Source organism: Temnothorax americanus, unplaced genomic scaffold (assembly GCF_048541705.1).
Source record: "Temnothorax americanus isolate GAGA-0224 unplaced genomic scaffold, ASM4854170v1 Scaffold24, whole genome shotgun sequence".
Taxonomy (NCBI): domain Eukaryota; kingdom Metazoa; phylum Arthropoda; class Insecta; order Hymenoptera; family Formicidae; genus Temnothorax; species Temnothorax americanus.
In genome coordinates this window covers 892,121-913,871 of record NW_027509381.1, presented here as the reverse complement: position 1 = coordinate 913,871, position 21,751 = coordinate 892,121, and the positions used below count along the sequence as shown (strand labels likewise).

Sequence of the window (21,751 nt, the reverse complement as noted above, 5' to 3'; positions counted from 1 at the left end):
TTGCAGCAGTGATTTCTCCATATCGCTTTCTATCCTCGCTCATCACATGAAAGGTCTGTGTAAATATGTTTTATGTCATAAATATAAGAAATTGAATCTCCCAGTCCGACAACGCAGCCGCGTACTTAATGCGATACGAAACGCATAAAGCGCGCGTCTAGAGCTGCAGCTTAATAAATTTATCTGTTCGAACGACTTTACCGTTGCAGAAGTAAAAGTTTGCATTGATAACGACGACTCATTACAGGTGTTAAACTTTTACGACTGAATGTCGCAATACTTTTGATTGAATCATTTTATTTCAATTTCTGATTACAAAAAAATATTAATATATTATACTAATAATATGCCAATTATTAATATAAATATATATTATATTCATATGGATATTTAAAAAATTTATGTACCGGTTGTTTGCACCGACATAATAATATTAATAATGTACTATTTTTAATATATTATTAATAATGATTTTTTAGGTATAATAGATAATAATTAATCATTTTCCATTTTTCTTTTAATTTCCAAAATAGAATTGTTTAAATCACTTTTGTCGCTTTTGTCCCTATTTATTATTATATCTTTAATATATTAAAGTATAAATATATTATACTAATATATTAACTATTAACATACATAATATCAATATAAATGTGTTTTAAAAAGTTTATATATATATATATATATATATTATATATATACATCAATTATTATTATTAATATTGATTATATTAATCTATATATTAATCCTCTCCTCGGATACCTCCCACCTCAATATATATTAATAATATTGATTTTTCCGATATAAAATAATAATAATTATTATTGTTACATCTGCTTTTGTAAGCTTTCAATGTTTAAATCGCTTTTATCTCTATTCGTTACTATATCGCTGAAGTGACGTTCTTTAAACTTATTATCTATATCGCGCCAGAAAGCCATATATATATCGTATCTTCTTTTAACTGGTATTTATATATGTTCGACTAGTATTTATATTCGTCTCATAGACCTTTTTGCCTCTTCATTGTATTCCAATCAAAAGCGATTTAAATGGAACTTTCTTTCCTCCGACAATCTTTTTTTTCCCGACAAGAATGAGACGTTACTCAGTGGCGATGGTGCGATGTCTCACGTGTGTTAAAGTCGCAGTCGTGTAGTTCAATTATTATCTCCGCGCGAGAGCCGCCCGCCGTAAGCCAGATAAAAAGATGCTATAGAAGTAAAGTGTGTCTAAAAAACACGATATTGCGCAGAAAAAAAGGCGATCTATCCCGTTCGGCGGAGATACGCGCGTCCATCCGAAGCGCGCGCTGTTCTCCGATTGGCCGGTCGCCGATATAGCGCGGCAAAAAACGAATGCGTGAGCCGCGCGCGCGGCTCGGTGCTCGGTCCGGTCCGTTTTCCACTTTCATCGACTTCCGTTTTTGCGAATAGGGGGATACGCGATACGGCGGCGGCGGCGGTGGTTTCCATCTCGATGGAGCGCGGGGCATTGGCAAGGCCGGGAGCGAGGCGGCCGTCGAACGGAATCCCGCTTCTGTCACGAGCGCCATTGCCACCGTCATCGTTCGCTGTCGTGCACTGGCTTTCACTTTTCCGCGGCGATACCACAGTGAGTCTTTCGAAGCTCCTCGCGTGTGCAATTTTTCAGAAATTTTTGAGTCTACTTTGGACGACCTTGCAGTTTCGGAATTTGGGACAGAATAATCCCGAGTTTGTAGATTTACTATTTCACACGCTGTTTTAATATCCATACATATAATATATGTATGTGTATTATGATTTTCATGCTTATTACATATGCATACACTACCTTTTTAATTACTTTTTTAACGTTGTCAAAAATGTGTAATATTTGAGGTATAAATAATATAAAATTACAAATATCCCACAAGAAAGATATAGATAAATAATTAAATAAATAATTAAATAAATAAGTAGATAAATAAATGTGTGTGTGTGTGCGTGTGCCCGCGTGCGCGCGCGTATCGAGTGTTTAGTATATATGTATGTATGTGTATATCCAGTCTACATATTATCATTTATCACCTAGCTAAGTGTTTCTCCACTTTCCCTAAATTCTCAGCATATAATACGGGTAACAACCGTGTTATTTTTATTTGGAGACAGCTATTTCCGACGTAGCATACTTTCCATATAAGAACTCAAAACGATATATTAGTTTATCAGTGAATATCACGTTTCAATAACCTTCAATCCTGCAATACCACTCTAATTTCGAGTGATATTTACCTTACTCTAATTTACCTCAGCTCGTGCTTGTCGTTTTTGATGCCGTTTTCGCAAATGTTTGCGAAAACGGTATGTTATAATTTTTATATATTTTATATTTTAGTAGGCAATATATATATAGCGAGAGGATGTATCTATAATGAGCTTACAAACCATATAAAAAATTTTAATTTTAATTTTAAAACGACGGTATTACAGTGATCGTCCATGCGTGCTTTTGTATAACAAACTATGGGCGACTTCAGCTAAACTCCGCCGATTAATTTACTCGGAAATTAATTCAACTGATAGAATTGCTTAATACTAGAACAACTAGCGTTTGGTATATTGGTATATATTTTGATAGACATCCCAAACAACACGCGCATGTTTAAAAGACATCATAAAAACAGCTTTAAGATAACTTTTAGACGCATGCGTGTTTAAAAAACATCTTTACGACATCTTTAGACGCTGCTGTCTAAGATCCTATATACAGAGCTTCGAAATTAGAGTGATTGATGGAAAATAAATTGACATATATATATATATATATATATATATATATATATATATATATTCATTTTATTTATTTCGGCAAAAGTCTCAACGAAAACACTTTAATAATGTCTGTAATTTAAAACAAGAAATTTGAAGCCCATTATTTTGACGGGATTGGTTAATTGTTCTAGTGCTGAAGCAAACATGACTACATGCATTGACTACACATAACTTATTGTCTCCAAATCTATAATTTTTTTTCCATATGTCAATAAATAACAAAAAATTAGTAATTTTATACATGTTAACTAAATAGTATAAATATTACTTGATAAATAAGTTAATCGGCGATTACGTTAATCGAAGTTTGGTCGAAATATATTTCAGATTTTTCAAATATTTTTTACATATTACACGTAGAGTATAAAAAATTATAAATATAATATATTTCTATCATGAGAATTGTAGATCGTTTGAAGTGTATTTTAGGCACATGTTTAGCACTCAAATGGAGCTAACTCTACCGACAATAATGACGTTTTATTTTATTATAAAACTTTTTATAAAACTTTTTATTGTTAAATATCGAGATTTTACCAGAGAAGGGGAGAGAGAGAGAGAGAGAGAGAGAGAGAGAGAGAGAGAGAGAGAGAGAGAGAGAGAGAGAGAGAGAGAGAGAGAGAGAGAGAGAGAGAGAGAGAGAGAGAGAGAGAGAGAGAGAATGGCGAGCCGCTCTAGATAATTGGCGAAACTCTGTTTTTCCAACTGAATCTCTGTGAAAGGCGCATTCTTTTTCATTTATTGACGCAACATGTAGTTTCTATCTTGAATAAAGATTTTTTTTAGAGTTCAAAGAATAAAAGGACTTAATATCTTAAACAAAGAGTGATTGACCTCCGTGTGTCTTCGAAACATTTATTAATTCGCGTAGTGGCTCGACGAGCCATGGCGCTTCGTTTCGTCACGCCTTGCTTAAACACTTTCGCTTTCGTGCTCCGCGGATCATCTCGTGATTCCTAATTGGACACTGTGTAATCGCCGTTTTACGGCTATTTACCGATTCCTTATCTCGCGAAGTGAAGATCTGATGCGATTAGCATATGTATAAATATTAAAATATTAATTTTTGATCGGCGCGAGAACGATCGAGATTTGGTAGCTCTCTGCGTAGAATAACAACTTTTCATCTCATGTATGTAAAGGTGCCTTTTCACGTTGACGCTCGACGCTCATTTTCATCAAGCAAAAATCTTCAGAAACATTATCTTTTTATTTATATATATGTATCCATAAAATATTATTACTTGAAGATATTACTTGAAAATAATTAATATTTTACGTATTTTGAATATATGTTTGATTGTACTGGGACGATTAACGACGATTCAGCGACGACGCTGAACATTAAACAAATTCAACTTCATTTCTTTGACGCTAGCGTCAAAGCGAAACCACCACGTTCATCTTGTTGACGCTCATTTTCAGCGTCTCATGAATTGGCACCTTAACAAAGGAAAACAACGAGAAGCACGATTTTTCCTCTCTCGTGACCTACTTCAGTGTCATTAATTCAATTAAAATATGTAATTAGACGTAGAGTTAAGATAAATAATTAAAATGTATAATTGAAAGTTTGTGCAAAAAATATACCGCGGATTTCACGTATCACATTTCATTTTTTAATTAAAAAGTACCTACGTGATGGTTGATGTAATCGTTTTTATACTAACTCGACGCGATGCGCCGTAAAGAAAGATTAACAATCATTTTAAGAAAGGGGTGTATCTTAATATTTTCACGGATGTTCCTTGTTTCATATATTTTTGTGTTGCTTTCGCGTGTTTGGAACGATTACCTATAACAACAACAAGTTGGTCGCGCAACGAAAGGCATTTCGTTAACGGCCTGTTTCGCAATAGGTGAACGGTCAAGGTACGTGCACATACGTAACAGAGAGTAGAGAGCGACCGTAAAAATGCGATTTTAGAGCGGGCGTGCTGTAGAGATCCGCGTTCAAAAATGACGCATATTGCGATGTCGTTAATATAGAGTGTCCCGAAAATACCGGAAATCCTTTTAAAAACAATTTTCTTGTTAACGATAGATTCTCTAATCAACTTGGGAGTCAGACTTTCCTCAGCAAGAATGTCGAAGGTAATCATCTGATCATTCATTACACCTAATTACATTTCGTCAATCTTCTGCGTCATATGCCTTTGTAATAAAGTTTCAGATTAAAGTTTTGTCAAAGAAACTTCCATTTGCGATTAACCGAAAGAATGTAGCGTTGTTATTCAGTTTTTCGAAGTTTAGTTCGCGGAAAAAAGTTGTCCTTTCTCAATCAAATTATAGAAAATTATTGACATGTTGACATTTTCGTTAAGGAAACTTTTATCGACTCTAAAAGTATAGCTAAAGAATTTATTATGAAAAGAGTAACCGATGATTTTTGGAATATCCGTATAGTTATATATTATATAATATTATATAATACAAACATTATATTTCATCCTTATACTTATATTTAAATGTCTATAAATAAATTGTGAAAGTTGAACGAGTCAAACTTTTTTGCAAATAAATTTTCCTATAATCATTATCTTCAGTATTCTTTTTTCGATTTAGGAGATTTGATTAATCTCTCTCTCTCTCTTTCTCTCTCTCTCTCTCTCTCTCTCTCTCTCTGCTTTTATTAAATTTACTGTTTATTATTTTAATTAAACGTTGTCTTAATTATTTTAGATTTTGTTTTTATAAAGCCTATTGTTATTATTATGTATACTTGCTTATTTTTATTATAGGAACGTATCATTGTTATATTACATACAGGATGCATTTCAGTCTAGATCAGTCTAGATTTATCTCATGCGAATCGAGGTAATAATGCTCACGTTCCGCGCGCAGCATTAAATTATATCATTCTGCGAATTCGTGGTCATTAGCGTCAAACGTAGGTGTGCACGTATAGACAAACAAATAAATTTTTAACAACTGATAAATTGCAATTATAAACACATTTGCCACGTAGCATCGCGTGCGATTAATCCGACGAGAGACCGGATTTATCGCTTTCCCTGTTTCATCAAACAGTCGAGAGTTATACTCGATCAGGATCATTGTCACTTAAACGTTAGGGTAACTCCGGTATTTACGCCGCGCGAGGATTTACGCCGCAGAAGTCAGAAAAAATAGAAGGAATAGAGATACTTGCTCGCAATCACACATGTGCCTTTATGTCATATTAGTATTGTGTTGTAATTTCAGTTCTTTACTGTTAATATTAACGAAACCGTTGTGAGTTGAATCGATTTCTCACCGTAGTAAGTAGCGCGATCATATATTACGATCTATGTAAAATAATTACTGAAGGAAATATAAAAAAGGTTTAATGGTTATTTCATGATACATAAGTGTAGAGGGATAGTAAAAGATGGAATACAACAAAATACAAGTGCATAGCTCTTATATTTTTTGTTTAGCCTGATATCTTATATATCCCTTATTCTGTTTAGGATATACGGCATTTTAGCATGCAGGATTTATGCCATAGTACAGACGCTCTGTAAAAATCGAAATCTTCTATGTGTTCTTTTTCTTTCATTTTCTTGGATCGTATACCAATAACCATTAACCCTTAAATACCACCCGGGGTCCAGAGAACCCCAGACCCTTTACAATTATATATTTTCAAATGTTTTCGCAAAAAATGGAGCTCATGCTCCCTCTGATGATAGTTGAGTTATTGAACTATAATACCAGTGCGTACACTTAGCAGTACTCAGTTTACTTAATTTTTTATACTATGTTGAAATTGAAATTTTAAAAATATAAGCATTTTATTCTCTTTTCTAGACCTTGAACGACATTGAAAAAAATTTTCATAACTAAAGATAAAAAAATCAATGAGTATAATAAGGAGACATTTTTCATGCTGGGGTCTTTTAAACCCCTCATGTCATTTACGAGATTCTTGAGAAGTATGGCATTTGAGGGTTAATGTATCTATTATTCTTCTATTTTCTTTTTAAAATTTTTTAGTTTTATATAATCGGTTTATCATTCTTACATTTTAATAAACTTCTTACACACATTTTATAACTTATTATGACATTTTATTGCCTTATTTATAAACATTATTTGTAATTTTTTATAAGGCGAATATTTCACCTATGAATGTCATATATCCCACTCCTATGGGATATATGGCAAAAATGCAAGGGTTTCTAAAAGTTTTTTTTATATTAAATACAAAGAATGAACATCTCATATTTCTATTTTTTTATAGTATAGTAGACAGTATAAAGTTTTTATAGCCCAGTAAAATATGACAAAATTTGGAGGAAATAATACTGACTGGACTGAAACTTTGTAAACAGGCTTGTTTTAGGGTACTATTTAACATATTAAAAGTCCCCACGTAAGACGCTACGTTGCAGGCAGGAGAGGGTCCAAAAGGTCCAAAAAATCAGTTTTTCGCAAATAACTTGGAAAATATCAACTTTACGGAAATTTGTGTAGATATCAAAATTGTAGCTTACAAAATTCATTGCGATAGTAATCCTGCTCAGTACGAGAGGAACCGCAGGTTCGGACATTTGGTTCACGCACTCGGTCGAGCGGCCGGTGGTTCTGCACAATTTCATTTTTTATTCAAGTCTGTACGACCAAATAGAGCAGAAATAGAATTTTTTTAAACATTGGTAGTTTTGCGACACAACGAAAACGTGTACGCGCGTCGCGCATTTTTCGCTAATATCTTGAAAATGGACTCTCGAATCGAAAAATGTTTTAAATAAAAGTTGTAGAGAATCTAATTACGAACAATTTCGTTTTTTATTCATTTCTGTACGGTTCAAATTCGCCGGGTTATTAATTAAAAGACAATTTTATTTAATGTTGATAGTGAATGTTTTGCATGTAAAAATGAGTATCAACTCTGAAAGTATAGGTCGTACACATATAGTATGTATAATGAAAGTTAAAGAGAATAAATTTTTGAACATGTTGATGTATGCATAAATCCATTTTGGTAAAGATAGCTTGAAGTTAAGAGCAAAAAACATGAAAAAAAAAGTCATTTTTTAGTGCATTTTGGAAAATAACTTTTTCTAATTGGTTGGAGGCAGTAACGTTATGTATTTTTCTTGAAGATATTTTAATTATCTTTAAAATGAGACGTCGTAGACCTTTTTTCATCAAAACGTTGATAATTTACAGGCGTTTAAATATTGAAGAAAAAAAAATCAATTTTTGTTAAATTAACATTTTAGTCTAAAAATATATGGATAATAATTTTTCAAAAATTTATTTTACCTTGTTTTCATTACTTCATATATATATGAACGTGCTGGAGTAGTATAAGTCCTTTGCAAAGTATGTTGTATTTTTAAAAAAAGTTCATTATATTACTGTATTTTTGATAAATTGTGGAAAATTGCATTATCATTCCTTTTTTTGTAAATATCTCCGTTTCTATTAACTTTACGAAAAAACTTTAAGGGACCAAAATTAAAGCTGACAAAATTTTCTATAAAATAGAGTTTATGGCATGTAATTTTGAATGCATCGTGATGGGAAACTGGCGTTTCAAAAGACAGGTAAGTTTACGTATGTAGCAGATCATCACTATGAGTCGCCTAAAATGATGAAAAAACGTGCCCTTAACAATTTTTCTATACTTATTGAAGTGTCAGAAGTTATTCTTGGGGTCTTTCTGAATCGTTTGGTACTAGGCCGATTTTTTTAGGACCGATAGTACTGTACGTAGGTACTAAAGATTGAGAAGAGTCCGAAGTCGGTATGTGCGGCAAACGGCGCGGCAAACACTTTACGACTCGTTTTATTTAAAAAATCATAACTCGCGAACAAATTGACGAAGCTTAATGATCAAACATGCAAATTAAAGCTAAAAGTAGTGCGAATGAGAAAAAAAGGATAATATAATTATTAATTAAATAAGAATACTTAATTTCGTTGCCGCAAATTTGGTAATTTTTAAATGGTACAGGACTTTAAGGACTTAAAGAATGCTAGAAAAAGAATTTCTAAATAAGGAAAAATAAATTTGAAGTGTGACAGATATTTTTTATGTAAAAAAATCAATTTTTTTTAAAATAATTGTAGCTCCTCCCCACCTCTTCCACCTGCCTCTGAGCTATAATTGTCCTCTGTAGAATGTCAAATTTTTTTTTTACGACAATAATATTTTAAATAGGAAAGACCGGGGCTAACTCGACATCGGGGCAAACTTGACACTAGACTTTTTGCTAATTTAAATCTGTCGTAGAAACTTGCCTTTCCTACTGTAAATGCGTCTTTATGTGCCAGTATTATCAACAGGATTTAATGACATTCTGAGTTACGGTGTAATTTTTAGCACGACATAAGCGTTTTTGATGGTAAAAAGTAATTTTTCTGATCTTTCGAAAATTTCTACTTTTTCATCAAGCTTGAGATGAAAGATGAGCTTAAGATGGTCTGATCTCTGTGCTAATTGCAAACAGAACGACTGCCTAAATATGTTCGTATCTGACGAAATGAGCAATTCCGAATCGGATGAAGACTATTCAAATAGTGCAAATAAAGAAGAAGAAGAAGAAGAAGACTAACAACTAATTTCCATCGTATCTCTTCTATGGCGGTTTTAAATTATTTAAAAAAATTTATATTTCCTCGATTTATCACTGTACAGAAATGAATAAAACACGAAATTGTTTGTAATTAGATTTTCTACAACTTTTATTTAAAACATTTTTTGATTCGAGAGTCCATTTTCGAGATATTAGTGAAAAATGCGCAATGCGCGTACGCGTTTTTGTTTGAGTCGCAAAATTACCGGTATTTAAAAAAATTCTATTTCTGCTCCATTTGGTCGTACAGACTTGAATAAAAAACGAAATTGTGCAAAATTTTGTAAGCTACAATTTTGATATTTACATCAATTTCCGTAAAGTTGATATTTTTCGAGTTATTTGCAAAAAACTGATTTTTTGGACCTTTTGGACCCTACCCTGCCTGCAACGTAGCGTCTACACGTGGGGACTTTTAATATGTTGCATAGTATCCTAAAAAAAGCCTGTTTACAAAGTTTCAGCCCAGTCAGTATTATTTCCTCCAAATCGACAAATTTTGAGTCATTTTACTGGGCTATTATTGGTATAATTCATTTGCCTTAAACATAGTAAATAGTACTCCATAAATTAAGTTTCCTTTAGCTGCTGCGTATATACCGAAGTTACCCTATTTGTCATTTTAGTATCGTGCGAGAGAGATGACCAGGAAAATGGAACGGAAACTGATAATGACGTGGAACAAACGAAACATTTTATTGGTACGTACTACGTATAATTGTTTACTATTAACTGAAAATTATCACCTGGCATCACGACGTTTACGTCCATCACAACGATCGTAAAAAGATTCATTGTGCGGTTAAATCGTTAAACTGTCGTAAAAGAAGTGTATCGTTACACACTATTATTATGCTGTTAGACTGTTACATCGCTACTTCCAGAAACTTTAGTTGTTCTAATTAATTGCTGTAATTAAAATATTTTTATTTGATGTTCAATTTAATCAAATTAATGTTAAGTTAGCTTATTTTTCATGGATAGATATTTATTGACCTATCTGATTATTACGAGAGAGTATCAGCTTTCCTGCGGCTATTTTTTATATCACTACAGCCTTTTGATTTATTTCGTGACATTAAATCTTTAATTTTTTAATCCGTTTTCAATTTTGAAAGTTTGGCATTTATAATTTTATATACTGCATTCTGTTAATTTCTTTTAATTAATTTTTGCAAGTGACTGTCTATCGTTTTTACGTTGCTACCTTTTGATAGCAATTGATAAAACAGCATTATTTATTGCAGGTTTTTTGCTTTTTCGTTACGTCAATTATCCTCACGTTGGCATACGATCCAAATGACAAGTCTCTAAAGGATATTCTTTTGCCCGAGGGTCAGTTTGAGGCGTTTTACCTGAAAGGTATGCAAGAAGAGGAGCAAAACGTCGTGAGACCGCCCCACCTTCATGGGTCCTTTCATCAGTACCGAAATCCTGCATTGGTTGACGCGCCCAACAGCGCGGCATACGGATTTCGTTTCGACGGGAAACGTCGCTTTAACTTTAGTTGAATTATCGCGTAGAAAAAAAAGATACTTAAATGAAAACGAAAGAGCATTGAATATGACAGAATATTACTGACGCTTTCATCAAGAATTGCGGTTATCGTTGAAATATGAAGATCAGGAATACGTAGATGCCTGGCAGTTAGCGGTTAGACGGTTAGAGCGATTTGCATCATTTTGCTTAGTCAAGCGTGTAAATTGAAAGTATTTATGCATGCATAAGAAAATTTCACATGTATCCTCTTTTCTTTAGATGAAAACTGTGAATGTGGTTTTACCGCATAATTATTTTAATAATTATATAGTTGACATATTTTGAACAGATTTTTTTTTATTTATTGAAAAATAAAATATACGTTTCGCATTATCTGTTTTTTTAAATTAGATTCCGCATCTCTTATTAATTTTGTTAAAAAACTGAGTGTAAAGAGTCTTGATCAAGTAACGCTAACAAAATACGTTCGAATCAACTCACAATTGCGATGATATGATTAATGGACGTTCACTCAATTAACTACAAGTTCTATCTCACGATGGCAAAGTAAATGTTGAATTAATCGAATTATGTCTGACAAATTTTCCATCATAAATCATTTTAGATCGGATAATAATTGCAAGCTAGCATTCCCTTAATTCTAAATTGATTCTGGACATAAGAATAATATCCAAATAATTTATCACCCATCTTTACAATCCGATAATACGTAAGTGGGTAAATTTATTATAATTATTTTATTTATAATCTTTTATTCCGTCCAATATTACATAAGACAGTAATAATGTTCGAATAATTTAGTGATCGAAAATAAAGAGTTCTTCAATTAAAGGTCATAAAAGAATATATATTTACCATTTTGTGTTAAACAGATTTTATTTTAGTGAAGTTTTTAAATCTTTAAAAGTCCTAAGCGTATATTGAAAATTATCAGAAATGCTAAAAACCATGTTTAAAAAAAGAAAAAACAAAACATATACCCCAGACTATAGACTAGTATACCTGACCTATAAAACATATGTATACCTGACTATGATGGTATTCATAGTCCGATCTTATATTTAAGATCGTCTTGAGTACTGTTTCGAATGTTATACGGTCATTTCATTGGCTGAATGGAATCTTAAAGTCCATATCAGACTACAGATTGGAATTGAGTTTGGATTGAAATTTGGTTAATCAGAGCAAAGTTTACTAAACTTGAGATCAGTTTTCTCTATTCTAATTGATTAAATTTCAATCCAATCTCAATCCTAATCCGTAGTCTGACACTTAAGACTGCCTTTGACCAGACATAAGAATATCTAATGTGCAAGAAAATATGTTATATATATATATATATATATATATATATATAAAATAAATATTTTGTTAAAGGATCAATTTAATATTATTAATAATTTCACATTCAAAATTTGTATTAAACACTTTCTTAAAAAACATTTGTTCAAAACATGTTCAAAACGTTTTCAAAAAAACGTATGTTTAAATGTATTTAATGTTTAAAACGTGTATAAAACTTTCGTTTTGAGTAAAATTTTAAAGCATAACAATCTTGAAAATTAGAAAGTGATGAAAGCATCGACGTATGTCGATTAAGCTAAAAAAAAATTGATTTCAAATTGACTAATTTCTACAATTCGAAAGATACTCTGTGATTTTGACACTGTATATATATTGTAATATATGATATACATACAAAATAACTATAATACATACCAGTTTGAGAAAGTATGTACTAAATGTACCTAGAAATAGTGATCTTATCAGAAGGGATCATTATAAAAATTCATGTAAGACATACCTAGTTGCTTGATTATACGAGCGAGCAAGACCATTCATATATATACGTACTGCTTTTGATACCCAACTGGTTTATCGGTACCCGAAAGAGCCGATTTGCTGCCAGATTAGATATTATTAACCGTCCCGCGCAGAATGTCGACTCTTCTTGTATTAATCCACGGATTTTTCAAACCTTCCCTGTAATTTACGCATCGTACCACGCCTTTTCCGTTCGCGACCATTCTCGAGATCGTTGTAATTATTCGAAAGATCGCGATTCCATATGTGGAATTATATCAGAATTGCTTCTGTGCCAATTAATTAAACGGATTTCTACTCCATTGAACAGCAATGACGTAGAATTACTATCGACATTTCGAGGATGAGGATCCCGATGCGACTCATGGCGATTCCAACAACCAACTTTCCATGTTCAGATGATGTGTTAGAAACCTAGCGCTTCGCGCTGGAGATGGTAAACTAACAAACTACACGCAATTAAAATGGCGTGTAAATGATTTTACTTTCATTAAGCCAATGGCCTTGGTTATGACTGCTCTCGCGTTAATTTGGAAAATCAGAGGATCAACGGTGAGGATCTTCATTACATGTTGACACGATATGTTTCCATATGAAATTATCAGGACAGCGATGTTAAAGCGCCGCATAAATTTGTTGAGGAATGTATTTTTGCATATGGTATCTGCGAGTTTTTACCTCTGTAATTATTGAGGATAAACAAGTCTCTATTTTTTCAAGCAAGAATTTATATTGGTCAGTTTTGTGAGTTATTAAACGTACCTTGAAATTTAGAGACAAACGATGTAATGTGTAATGTACTTTACTCGACAATTTATTTACGTGTTATACAGAGAATGTCCGAAATAATGCCCAAATTGCGCCAGCGTGTTTTATGAGTAAAGATAAGAAAAAGTATATAAATTATAAAATATTATATAAACATATAGAAGTTTTATTAAAAAGAATAAATCAATTTTATTTCGCCAGTCAAATAATAAACAACAATGGAAATATTAATCGACTCTACTGGCCATTATAATCGCCAAGACGATACAACCACGATTTGGTTCGATTATCGTCATGTAATAGGGAATTTGCGTGATTTTTTTAAAAAATTGCATTAAATAATTTGTATGTTCTTTTAATTGTCTTTTTTTCTGTAATTTTTTAACGCAAAATAACCGAGAAAATAAATAATAAAATATTGCATTATTTGAAATGCCGAAAACGGTCCGGAAACGACCGAGTCTTCCCGAACGCCGTGTGACGTCACACCGCAGTAAACTAATACTTTTAACCATTGCAATCATTTATTTAAAAAAATGAGTAAAGCAAAGACACACACATAAAACGTGTTTTGTACCTTTATGTAAAAGTACTGTTATTAAAACACCAGGTAAACTGTTTTTTTATGTACCTCAAGATAAAAACGTGAGAATACAAATAGAATCTTCCCGTTTGACGCTGACATAACCTATAACTCGCTGAGATAGAAAGAGAAGGGAGTATACTCGTGTGCACTCGGGTGACGTTTCCAAACGCAGCCTAGCAGACGGAGAGTTGAGACTATTGCAATGTGACGTCATGCACTTGTCAGCCAATCAAAATCGTTTTCTCACAGCACAGAAAATTTCAAATATTATTAAAATTTAATTTTATTTTTGAATATCTATTTATTGATTAAAATTTAAAATTTTGTTGTAAATAAATTTATAATAATGTATATTTAAATTACAAACAAAAAAATGTAATATTTTTTTTGCAAATTCCCTATTAAATTTATTGCGAAAAATATTATCTCAGCCAGGGTTCGAACCTCTGGAACCTCTCTCATTCCATGATGGGTATCGTACCAATTCGACCACTGAGGCATGTGGTAATATTTATCGCAATATTACCTAACCTAACCTAACTTAACCTGTATTAAACTAAACAATATTATTCCAACCATGGACAAATCGTCAGACTTGAAACACAATCTTGGTTGGCGTAGTAAAATTATTTATTAAATACATAATATAAGATGTGTGTGTGGAAACACCGAAATTTTAGTCAAAGGTGTGTATATTCAAACAGAATAAATTACTTTTATTTCGTCAGTCAAATAATAAACAACAATGGAAATATTAATCGAGTCTACTCTGGCCGTAAAGTACTTAATGATAATCGAACCAAATCGTGGTCGTATCGTCTGATTATATCGGTGATTATAATGGCCAGTAGAGTCGATTAATATTTCCATTGTTCTTTATTAAAAAGTTCTAATAAAAAAAATGCCGTGAATAAAAGAAATCTACTCTTATATTATTATTAATAGAATACAGTATTATTTTATTAATGTGCCATTTCAAAATCTTGGGCATTCTTATCGGCGATTGTCGAATTTATTTCGTTTTTTATTTGAGCAACATCAATTCCAATAAAATATTAAAAAATATATGTAAAAGTTATAAAATAAATTAGCACATCGGATTTTTTAATATGCGGATTAGTGGAAAAAAGCAATTAATAATTAAAATTATATAATATTTATAATATCCAACACATTCATACTGCAACATATGTTAGGTATAAATATGTTGGATATTTTATAAAGAACATAATTTTAGTTATTAATTACTCTTTTCCACCAATCTGCATATAAAAAATCCGATGTGTATAAATTAGTTTATAAAAGACTTTTTTTCTTTTAGACATTTTGTAATATACTGTAGCCAATTTAGATTAGTTATGAGGACGAAAGACAGCGGCAAGCGCAAGAAACCTTGCTTCGGGATATCATAATAAACACGTTTGCCATATACTACATTATAGTCGTGTAGCGATCAGATTCCAATTTAGAAACTATGTGATAGATATCTCCCGTAACAATAAGGAAATATAGAAAACGAAATGCTCCCGTTACTCACCCGGCTCTCGTGAGCCGCTGTGCGTTCGGGATTATATACCTAAGAGGCGTTATCAAGCCTGCTTCGGCACGGACCCCGCTCTAATAGCTGCGGGAGAAGCTTTAAAAGAGGTGGCTAACACTGCGGCCCAACAGTCGTCTTCGCAGTAGATCGGTGAGGTGAGCGAGATATTTCGTGCGAGCAACGATATGAGGATCACGTGTCTTATTACGGTGAGTGAAGACAGTTTAGAAAAATAATTATATTTGCAGTGAGAAAAGTGAATGACAAAATTACAATCAACGTGACTAATTTGCGCGAATTTGCTGAATTGTCGAAACACGAGCCGGACCTTCTGCTAGTATCGTCCGATAATGATGAACATATAAAGAATACGTCAACAAGGGCAACTAAAAATTGTAGCTATTTATCAGAATATCTTTGACTAATTGTCTTTAATTCGATGAAATAGTTAGCGATGTGCTTCTCTACTGATAAAATTATATTTTTATGAAATATTTAATGATCTTTCAAACGCAAAGTAATGCGCGATGTTTTTATTTTTTATTTAGTTGAGATATTGTTGAAAATTGTTGGCCAATTTTGTCGTGTAACAAAGTTGTACTTTGTGAATTAGAATGGATTGTTTCTAACGTATCCTTTTAATTCTTACCGTTAAATTACATACCAATCAAGTGCACGCACAATCAATTATAACTTTCAATTTTCCATTTTCTCAGAAACGAGGCCTCGAAAGAAATTTATTGAAGCATTTTGACTTATTTTAAATCGTAGAATCATCGTCTTTCTGGTCGTACTATGTATTTCGCGGCCCACCCTAATTAAATATAATATAATACAAATTAGAAATATGTTTTGTTCTTCATGTATGCTCATGTGCCTCATATATAGGTGTGTGCGTATCTATCATCAACAGTATCCACTGACGACATCCAATATTTTACTAGGTAAGTAGACTTTCGACAGATAACAACACCCTCTCTTTTATTACCTCTATATCTATATTAAAAATTATTTTGTTTTGATAGAAGTTTATTTTTTTAAATATTAGATGTAATAATAAGAGTATTTAATTTTGTATAAAACTTCATAATATAAAATAAAAATATTGTATTTTTGTTCTTAAGCAGTATTTTACTTCTAATCGCGTTCTTTAATCTTTTTGTTTCATTATACACAAATAACACAAATATATTACTGATTTTTCCAGGCTAAGGAGATTAAGGAGAATAAGATCGCCAGAAGAAGCATTCTTCGACGAGGTTAGGGCGAAGGAAGAGTTAAATTCTAACACTAGGATTTATCCCGATGTATTTCCTATATTGCGAAAACCTCGACCACAGAGACAAGTCGAGACTTTCCAGAAGCCTTTTCCAAAGAAGAATCACGAGTCCCAGCCTAGTCCTCAACAACAACAACAACAACAACAACAACAACAACAACAACAACAACAACAACAACAATACTCACGCGAACACTCGAGACGTCCGATAAAACGTGTGAAGGTTCGCTCGATCGCCGGGTCAAGTTATGAGGTGCACGACAATGAAGTCCACGAGCTCATTTACGACTCGCCCCCCGAACTGCATGACGAAGGGTCAATCTATATCAAGCCCGTTGTTCGCGTCACGAAGAAGAATATCTTCGATTCCATCATTGACATATTGAGTCAATTGCTGGACCCTCCCAGGAAGGAGCTGGGGCCGATAGTCGGACCCATCAAGATGCCCGGGTCCAAGCGCAAGATCTATATACGTATGATGGAACCGGTCGATTCAAGTCATATTAACGTGCGCTTCGTGACACAAGTACCTGTTCCTGTGGTCGACGAGGAATCTATTTTATCGAAAGAACACTCTGTATTACCGTTTCTACCTTTCGGCGACCCTGGCGACACGCTTCTGCACAAACATCATCCATATATCGGCTCAAGTGACGTGACGTTCAGTTCCTCTAATCATCATCATTCGGTTCAACTGCCTCGGAACGTCAGCCACGTCCCTGGTAAAGTTCGAGTATCGCAACCTAAACCTGTGATTAAGCATTCTCCTTCCGAGGATCTCAAAGAAACTGAGAAAATTAAGGAAACTGTATTGCCTGTTAAAGTAGAGGCTCCGAGCGAAGCGAATAAGAACCACTTGTACTATCAATATCCATCGGAAGATGAAGCCGTAAAAGAGGTGACGGAGATAATTAAGGATGCGACGAAGAATGAACAAGGCTCGAAGGATACCTTAGAACCTTGGTATCAGCTAAGCACCCACCGCTTGCCCCTTCGACAGATCGCTCCGCTGTACCCGCTCTCGGCGATGGAGCATACCGAATCTGGCTCTTATGAAAATACGTACAAAGTGCCCAGCGACAGTCTCACTGTCCCCAGTCCGCATTTGAGCTCGTACGAGCAATACGGCAATGTTAATCCAGATGCTTCAGGATACTACGATCATTCATCTTACACCATTCCGAACACTTACGCGACCACTTACCCGAAGCAAAACGAGTTTAGCAACGCCCCGAGCTCTTACCCGGTCTCTTATCAGAATCAGAACGAGTTCAGCAACGCCCCGAGTCCCACTTCTTACGTCAAGCAGAACGATCTTTTCAGTGCCCCCACTAGCCACACGAGCTCTTACGAGAAGCCGGCCAACGTTCCGCCACCGTCGGGCTCTTACGCGACTTCTCACGAGCCGCAAAACGGCGTCCAAACGGCGTCCGATACAAGTTCTCAGAATGCACTTCGCGTTATAGATCCGCCACATTATTACCTTGACCCTCCGAAAGGCTCGGAGAATCAGGCCAATAAAGTATTCGAACACCCTGCGATTCAACAACAGCCTTATAATCCGATATCCAATGCCAACGAGTTAGGCAACTCGTTGGTACGCAACACCGCGCAGAACGGTCATCCGCCGATCGATCAGATAACATGGGGTAAGGTGAAACGAGAGAAGAGCGAATCGAATTTCCAGAAGAACGAGTTGAATTTTCCGACGAGCAAGTCCAATTTCCAGAAGAGTGTGGAGGTAAATCCCTCCGACGACAATCCTGAGAAATGGCAGCCGCTTAGCTTCGTGTCCGAGGACGCAAATTGGCAAAATGCGTTCGCTAATTCGGCGAAGGTCGCGAATGATAATCACGACGAGATCATCGCGAGACAACAATTAATTAACCGCCCGATGCAGATTTCGCAAACCACTACGCCCGAGGGCGCGATCGAGATAGGGAGGGTGAATCAACGTCAAAATAGTAGACGCCGGAACCGTCCGGTCGCGTCCACTCGAAATTCAAAATGTTCGCCCTCGGAAAAGGGCGACAGATGCGAACAAACGGAACCCACGATCGTTTCGATGCCTCATCCGGAAGATGCCGTCAAGATTATGGAGGGACAAGCACAATCGACCGCGAATATTGAAACGATTGTGATCACTCCAAAATCGATGGCGAGCAACACGGTCGAAATGTCGAGACCGAATGTCACCACCATGAAGAGCAGCTGGATAGAACCACCACAGCCGTTAGTGATGACGACCGAGGCGACTAGCACGACAGAGAGACTGCCGATATCGCTTAAGAAAGTGATTAAGAGTACGACGGAGAAATTAATCGAGAATAAAACAACGAGTGGATCGATGAGTAGAATAACAGAGAAATCGGCAGCGAGCAGCGCGACGGAAAGATTATCGATAAGCAGCACAAAGGCGCTCATACCGAGAAATAATACCAAGAAGAGTCTGCCGAAGCGACCTACGATTATGAAAAAACCGACATTCGTACTGACGAAGGAAGTAGAGCTGAGTAGCACCACTACGAGAAGGCCGAAGGTGGCGAGTAGCACGATGTGGAAACCAACGATAAGTAGCACGACAGAGAAGACGAAGGCAACGAGGCGATCGAAATTCCAGGGCGCGGTTTTGAAAATAAAATCGAGCACCACTTGATAATTTGTTTATCAATAGCGCGGTTCTTTTTAGGTACAATCAATATAGTAATAGCGCGCGTTCTTACGCGTTTTAAATGTTTACGCATTTTGCGCGTTAGTCATGGCGACGATGAGTATAATGATATCCGAAATAGTTTGTGATCCTTTACATTTTATGCAAAAAAATTGAAACAGTCATCCGCACGTGTATTTGCATGCGTTACCATATGTATTGATACGTATATGTGTTTATATCCCGTACAGCAGATACAATCAATTAAGATAATCTATAATATGCATCAGGAGGTCGAGATATAGCTCTACGTGCTCGCTACCTTATCTTTCAAAATTAGTTATCTTCGAGATATTCGTGGAATCTAAAAAAAATATTTTACAGGGTAACTATATAAGGATAATTATTTTTTAGGGAAATGGATTTTTGCGTACTGATTATTTGCGAAACAAAAGTGGTTTCGTGTTCATTTTATATGTGAACTTGAAGATACAAGAGGTACATTAATATTTGCATTTGTCAAGAAATCTCGTTATTGTTTGAGAATTATATGCGTTACTTACCGTGTTTTCATGCATTTACATGGTACATAGAATGCAGATTGTCTCAAAATAATTGTCATTTTTTAAAATGAATTCTTTGGTTAAATTGAGAAAATGATCTCTCTTCTTATACAAATTAATTAAATATTTTGCCAACTAATTAAAATTTTATAAACTTTACTTGAAGTTAAAACAATAGTTAAAGATTTCGTTACCAATTCGAATCTCTTCTGCTCAATATTCTTGTGTGACGAAGAAGATTTGAATCAAAATAGAAATAAAAACTAAAATATAGTAACCGAATCTTTATATATAAAAGGCATAGTCATAGCCATAGTTTTGAGTCATCATATATACAAATTAACAACATTGTTAACCCTTAAATGCCACACCTCTCAAGAATCTCGTAAATGACATGAGGAGTCTAAAAGACCCCAGCATGAAAAATGTCTCCTTACTTATTCATTTTTTTATCTTTAGTTATGAAAATTTTTTGTCAATGTTGTTCAAGGCTTAGAAAAGAGAATAAAATGCTTATATTATTAAAATTTCAATTTCAACATAGTATAAAAAATTAAGTAAACTGAGTACTGCTAAGTGTACAAACGGGTAGGTCAATCACTCAACTATCATCAATGGGAGCTTGAGCTCCATTTTTGGCAAGAACATTTGAAAACATTTCATTCTAAAGAGTCTGGAGTCCGCTGAACCCCACGGGGCATTTAAGGGTTAACAAACATTATTTTTCAAAACTTCATCAATTTGTTTATACATATATGTGTTCTGTATATTTTTTGTTGTACTATTTTTAAGTTGTACATATAAATAAATAGATTTCTGATTTATTTCTGTCTAATTCGCTAATTATTAAAGCATCAGGAGGTCGAGATATAGCTCTACGTGCTCGCTACCTTATCTTTCAAAATTAGTTATCTTCGATATTCTTATTCATTAAAAATGAATAAGAAAATAAAGAATAAATATTAAACATTTTACTTTCGGTTTGTCCTAATTTCTAATCGTTTTCTAATAGAGGTAAGTTACATTTTGCATGACAAATGGGAAAGCGATATGGACAATGTGGGTGTTATTATTGTTAAACTACAATTAGGGATCCACTTAAGATAACGTGTGCAGTATTAGAAAGTTTTTGATGTGCGTTTTAGATACATTTATAATACAATTTAACATAAATGTATTTGTATTAGCACCTTCTTGAAGAAAGTAGAATTAGCAATTTAGAACATAATAGTTTGGTGAGAATATTATCACGAAAGTGAAAACCGTTTAAAAAATTCGAAAAAATGACCAATTTATCATATTTTATTCAGCTCGGCAATAACTTTTCAGATCACTAAGACTTATCTTTTCTATAAAATTTGTATTTCTTACGAACTTGCTTTACCGAATAATACGAGTAACATATAGGTTTAATTAACATACTTGCAGTTATTATATAGATATACGATTAAAATATGACAAACTAAACAGAAGAGATTTTCTCAGTTCCACAAATTAAAAATCGATAACGTATAAGAAAGGTAACTAAAAGAAGGAAACGGAATGTAATTATAACCGTTATAATTTCTACGATAATTGTGACTTTTCACTAATTGCTCATCAACAGCGAGACATGTGTTTCGACAAAAGAAAAGAAGCGAGTGACGAGTGGGAAAAACGCGATAATGTGCACTTTC

General features: G+C 34.0%; 3 protein-coding genes across 5 annotated transcripts in view; 2 read left to right on the top strand and 1 right to left on the bottom strand.

The window, feature by feature from the left end:
- Vps26 (vacuolar protein sorting 26) overlaps positions 1–21,751 on the bottom strand; it is an 83,861-nt gene that overhangs the window by 10,550 nt on the left and 51,560 nt on the right. The window lies entirely within an intron of this gene.
- Positions 875–11,237, top strand: LOC143898686 (uncharacterized). 2 transcript variants are annotated; one of them, XM_077408323.1, is made up of 3 exons: positions 875–1,615; positions 9,992–10,066; positions 10,613–11,237. In XM_077408323.1, exons 1-3 carry the CDS (start codon positions 1,481–1,483, stop codon positions 10,874–10,876), a joined length of 474 nt encoding a protein of 157 aa, XP_077264449.1. In that variant the 5' UTR covers positions 875–1,480; the 3' UTR covers positions 10,877–11,237. The 2 variants fall into 2 exon arrangements, with proteins under 2 accessions (XP_077264449.1, XP_077264450.1); XM_077408324.1 differs by lacking the exon at positions 875–1,615 and adding an exon at positions 4,658–4,890.
- On the top strand, positions 15,509–20,838 carry LOC143898856 (uncharacterized). The gene is made up of 3 exons (XM_077408640.1): positions 15,509–15,792; positions 16,472–16,527; positions 16,791–20,838. Exons 1-3 carry the CDS (start codon positions 15,769–15,771, stop codon positions 19,516–19,518), a joined length of 2,808 nt encoding a protein of 935 aa, XP_077264766.1. The 5' UTR covers positions 15,509–15,768; the 3' UTR covers positions 19,519–20,838.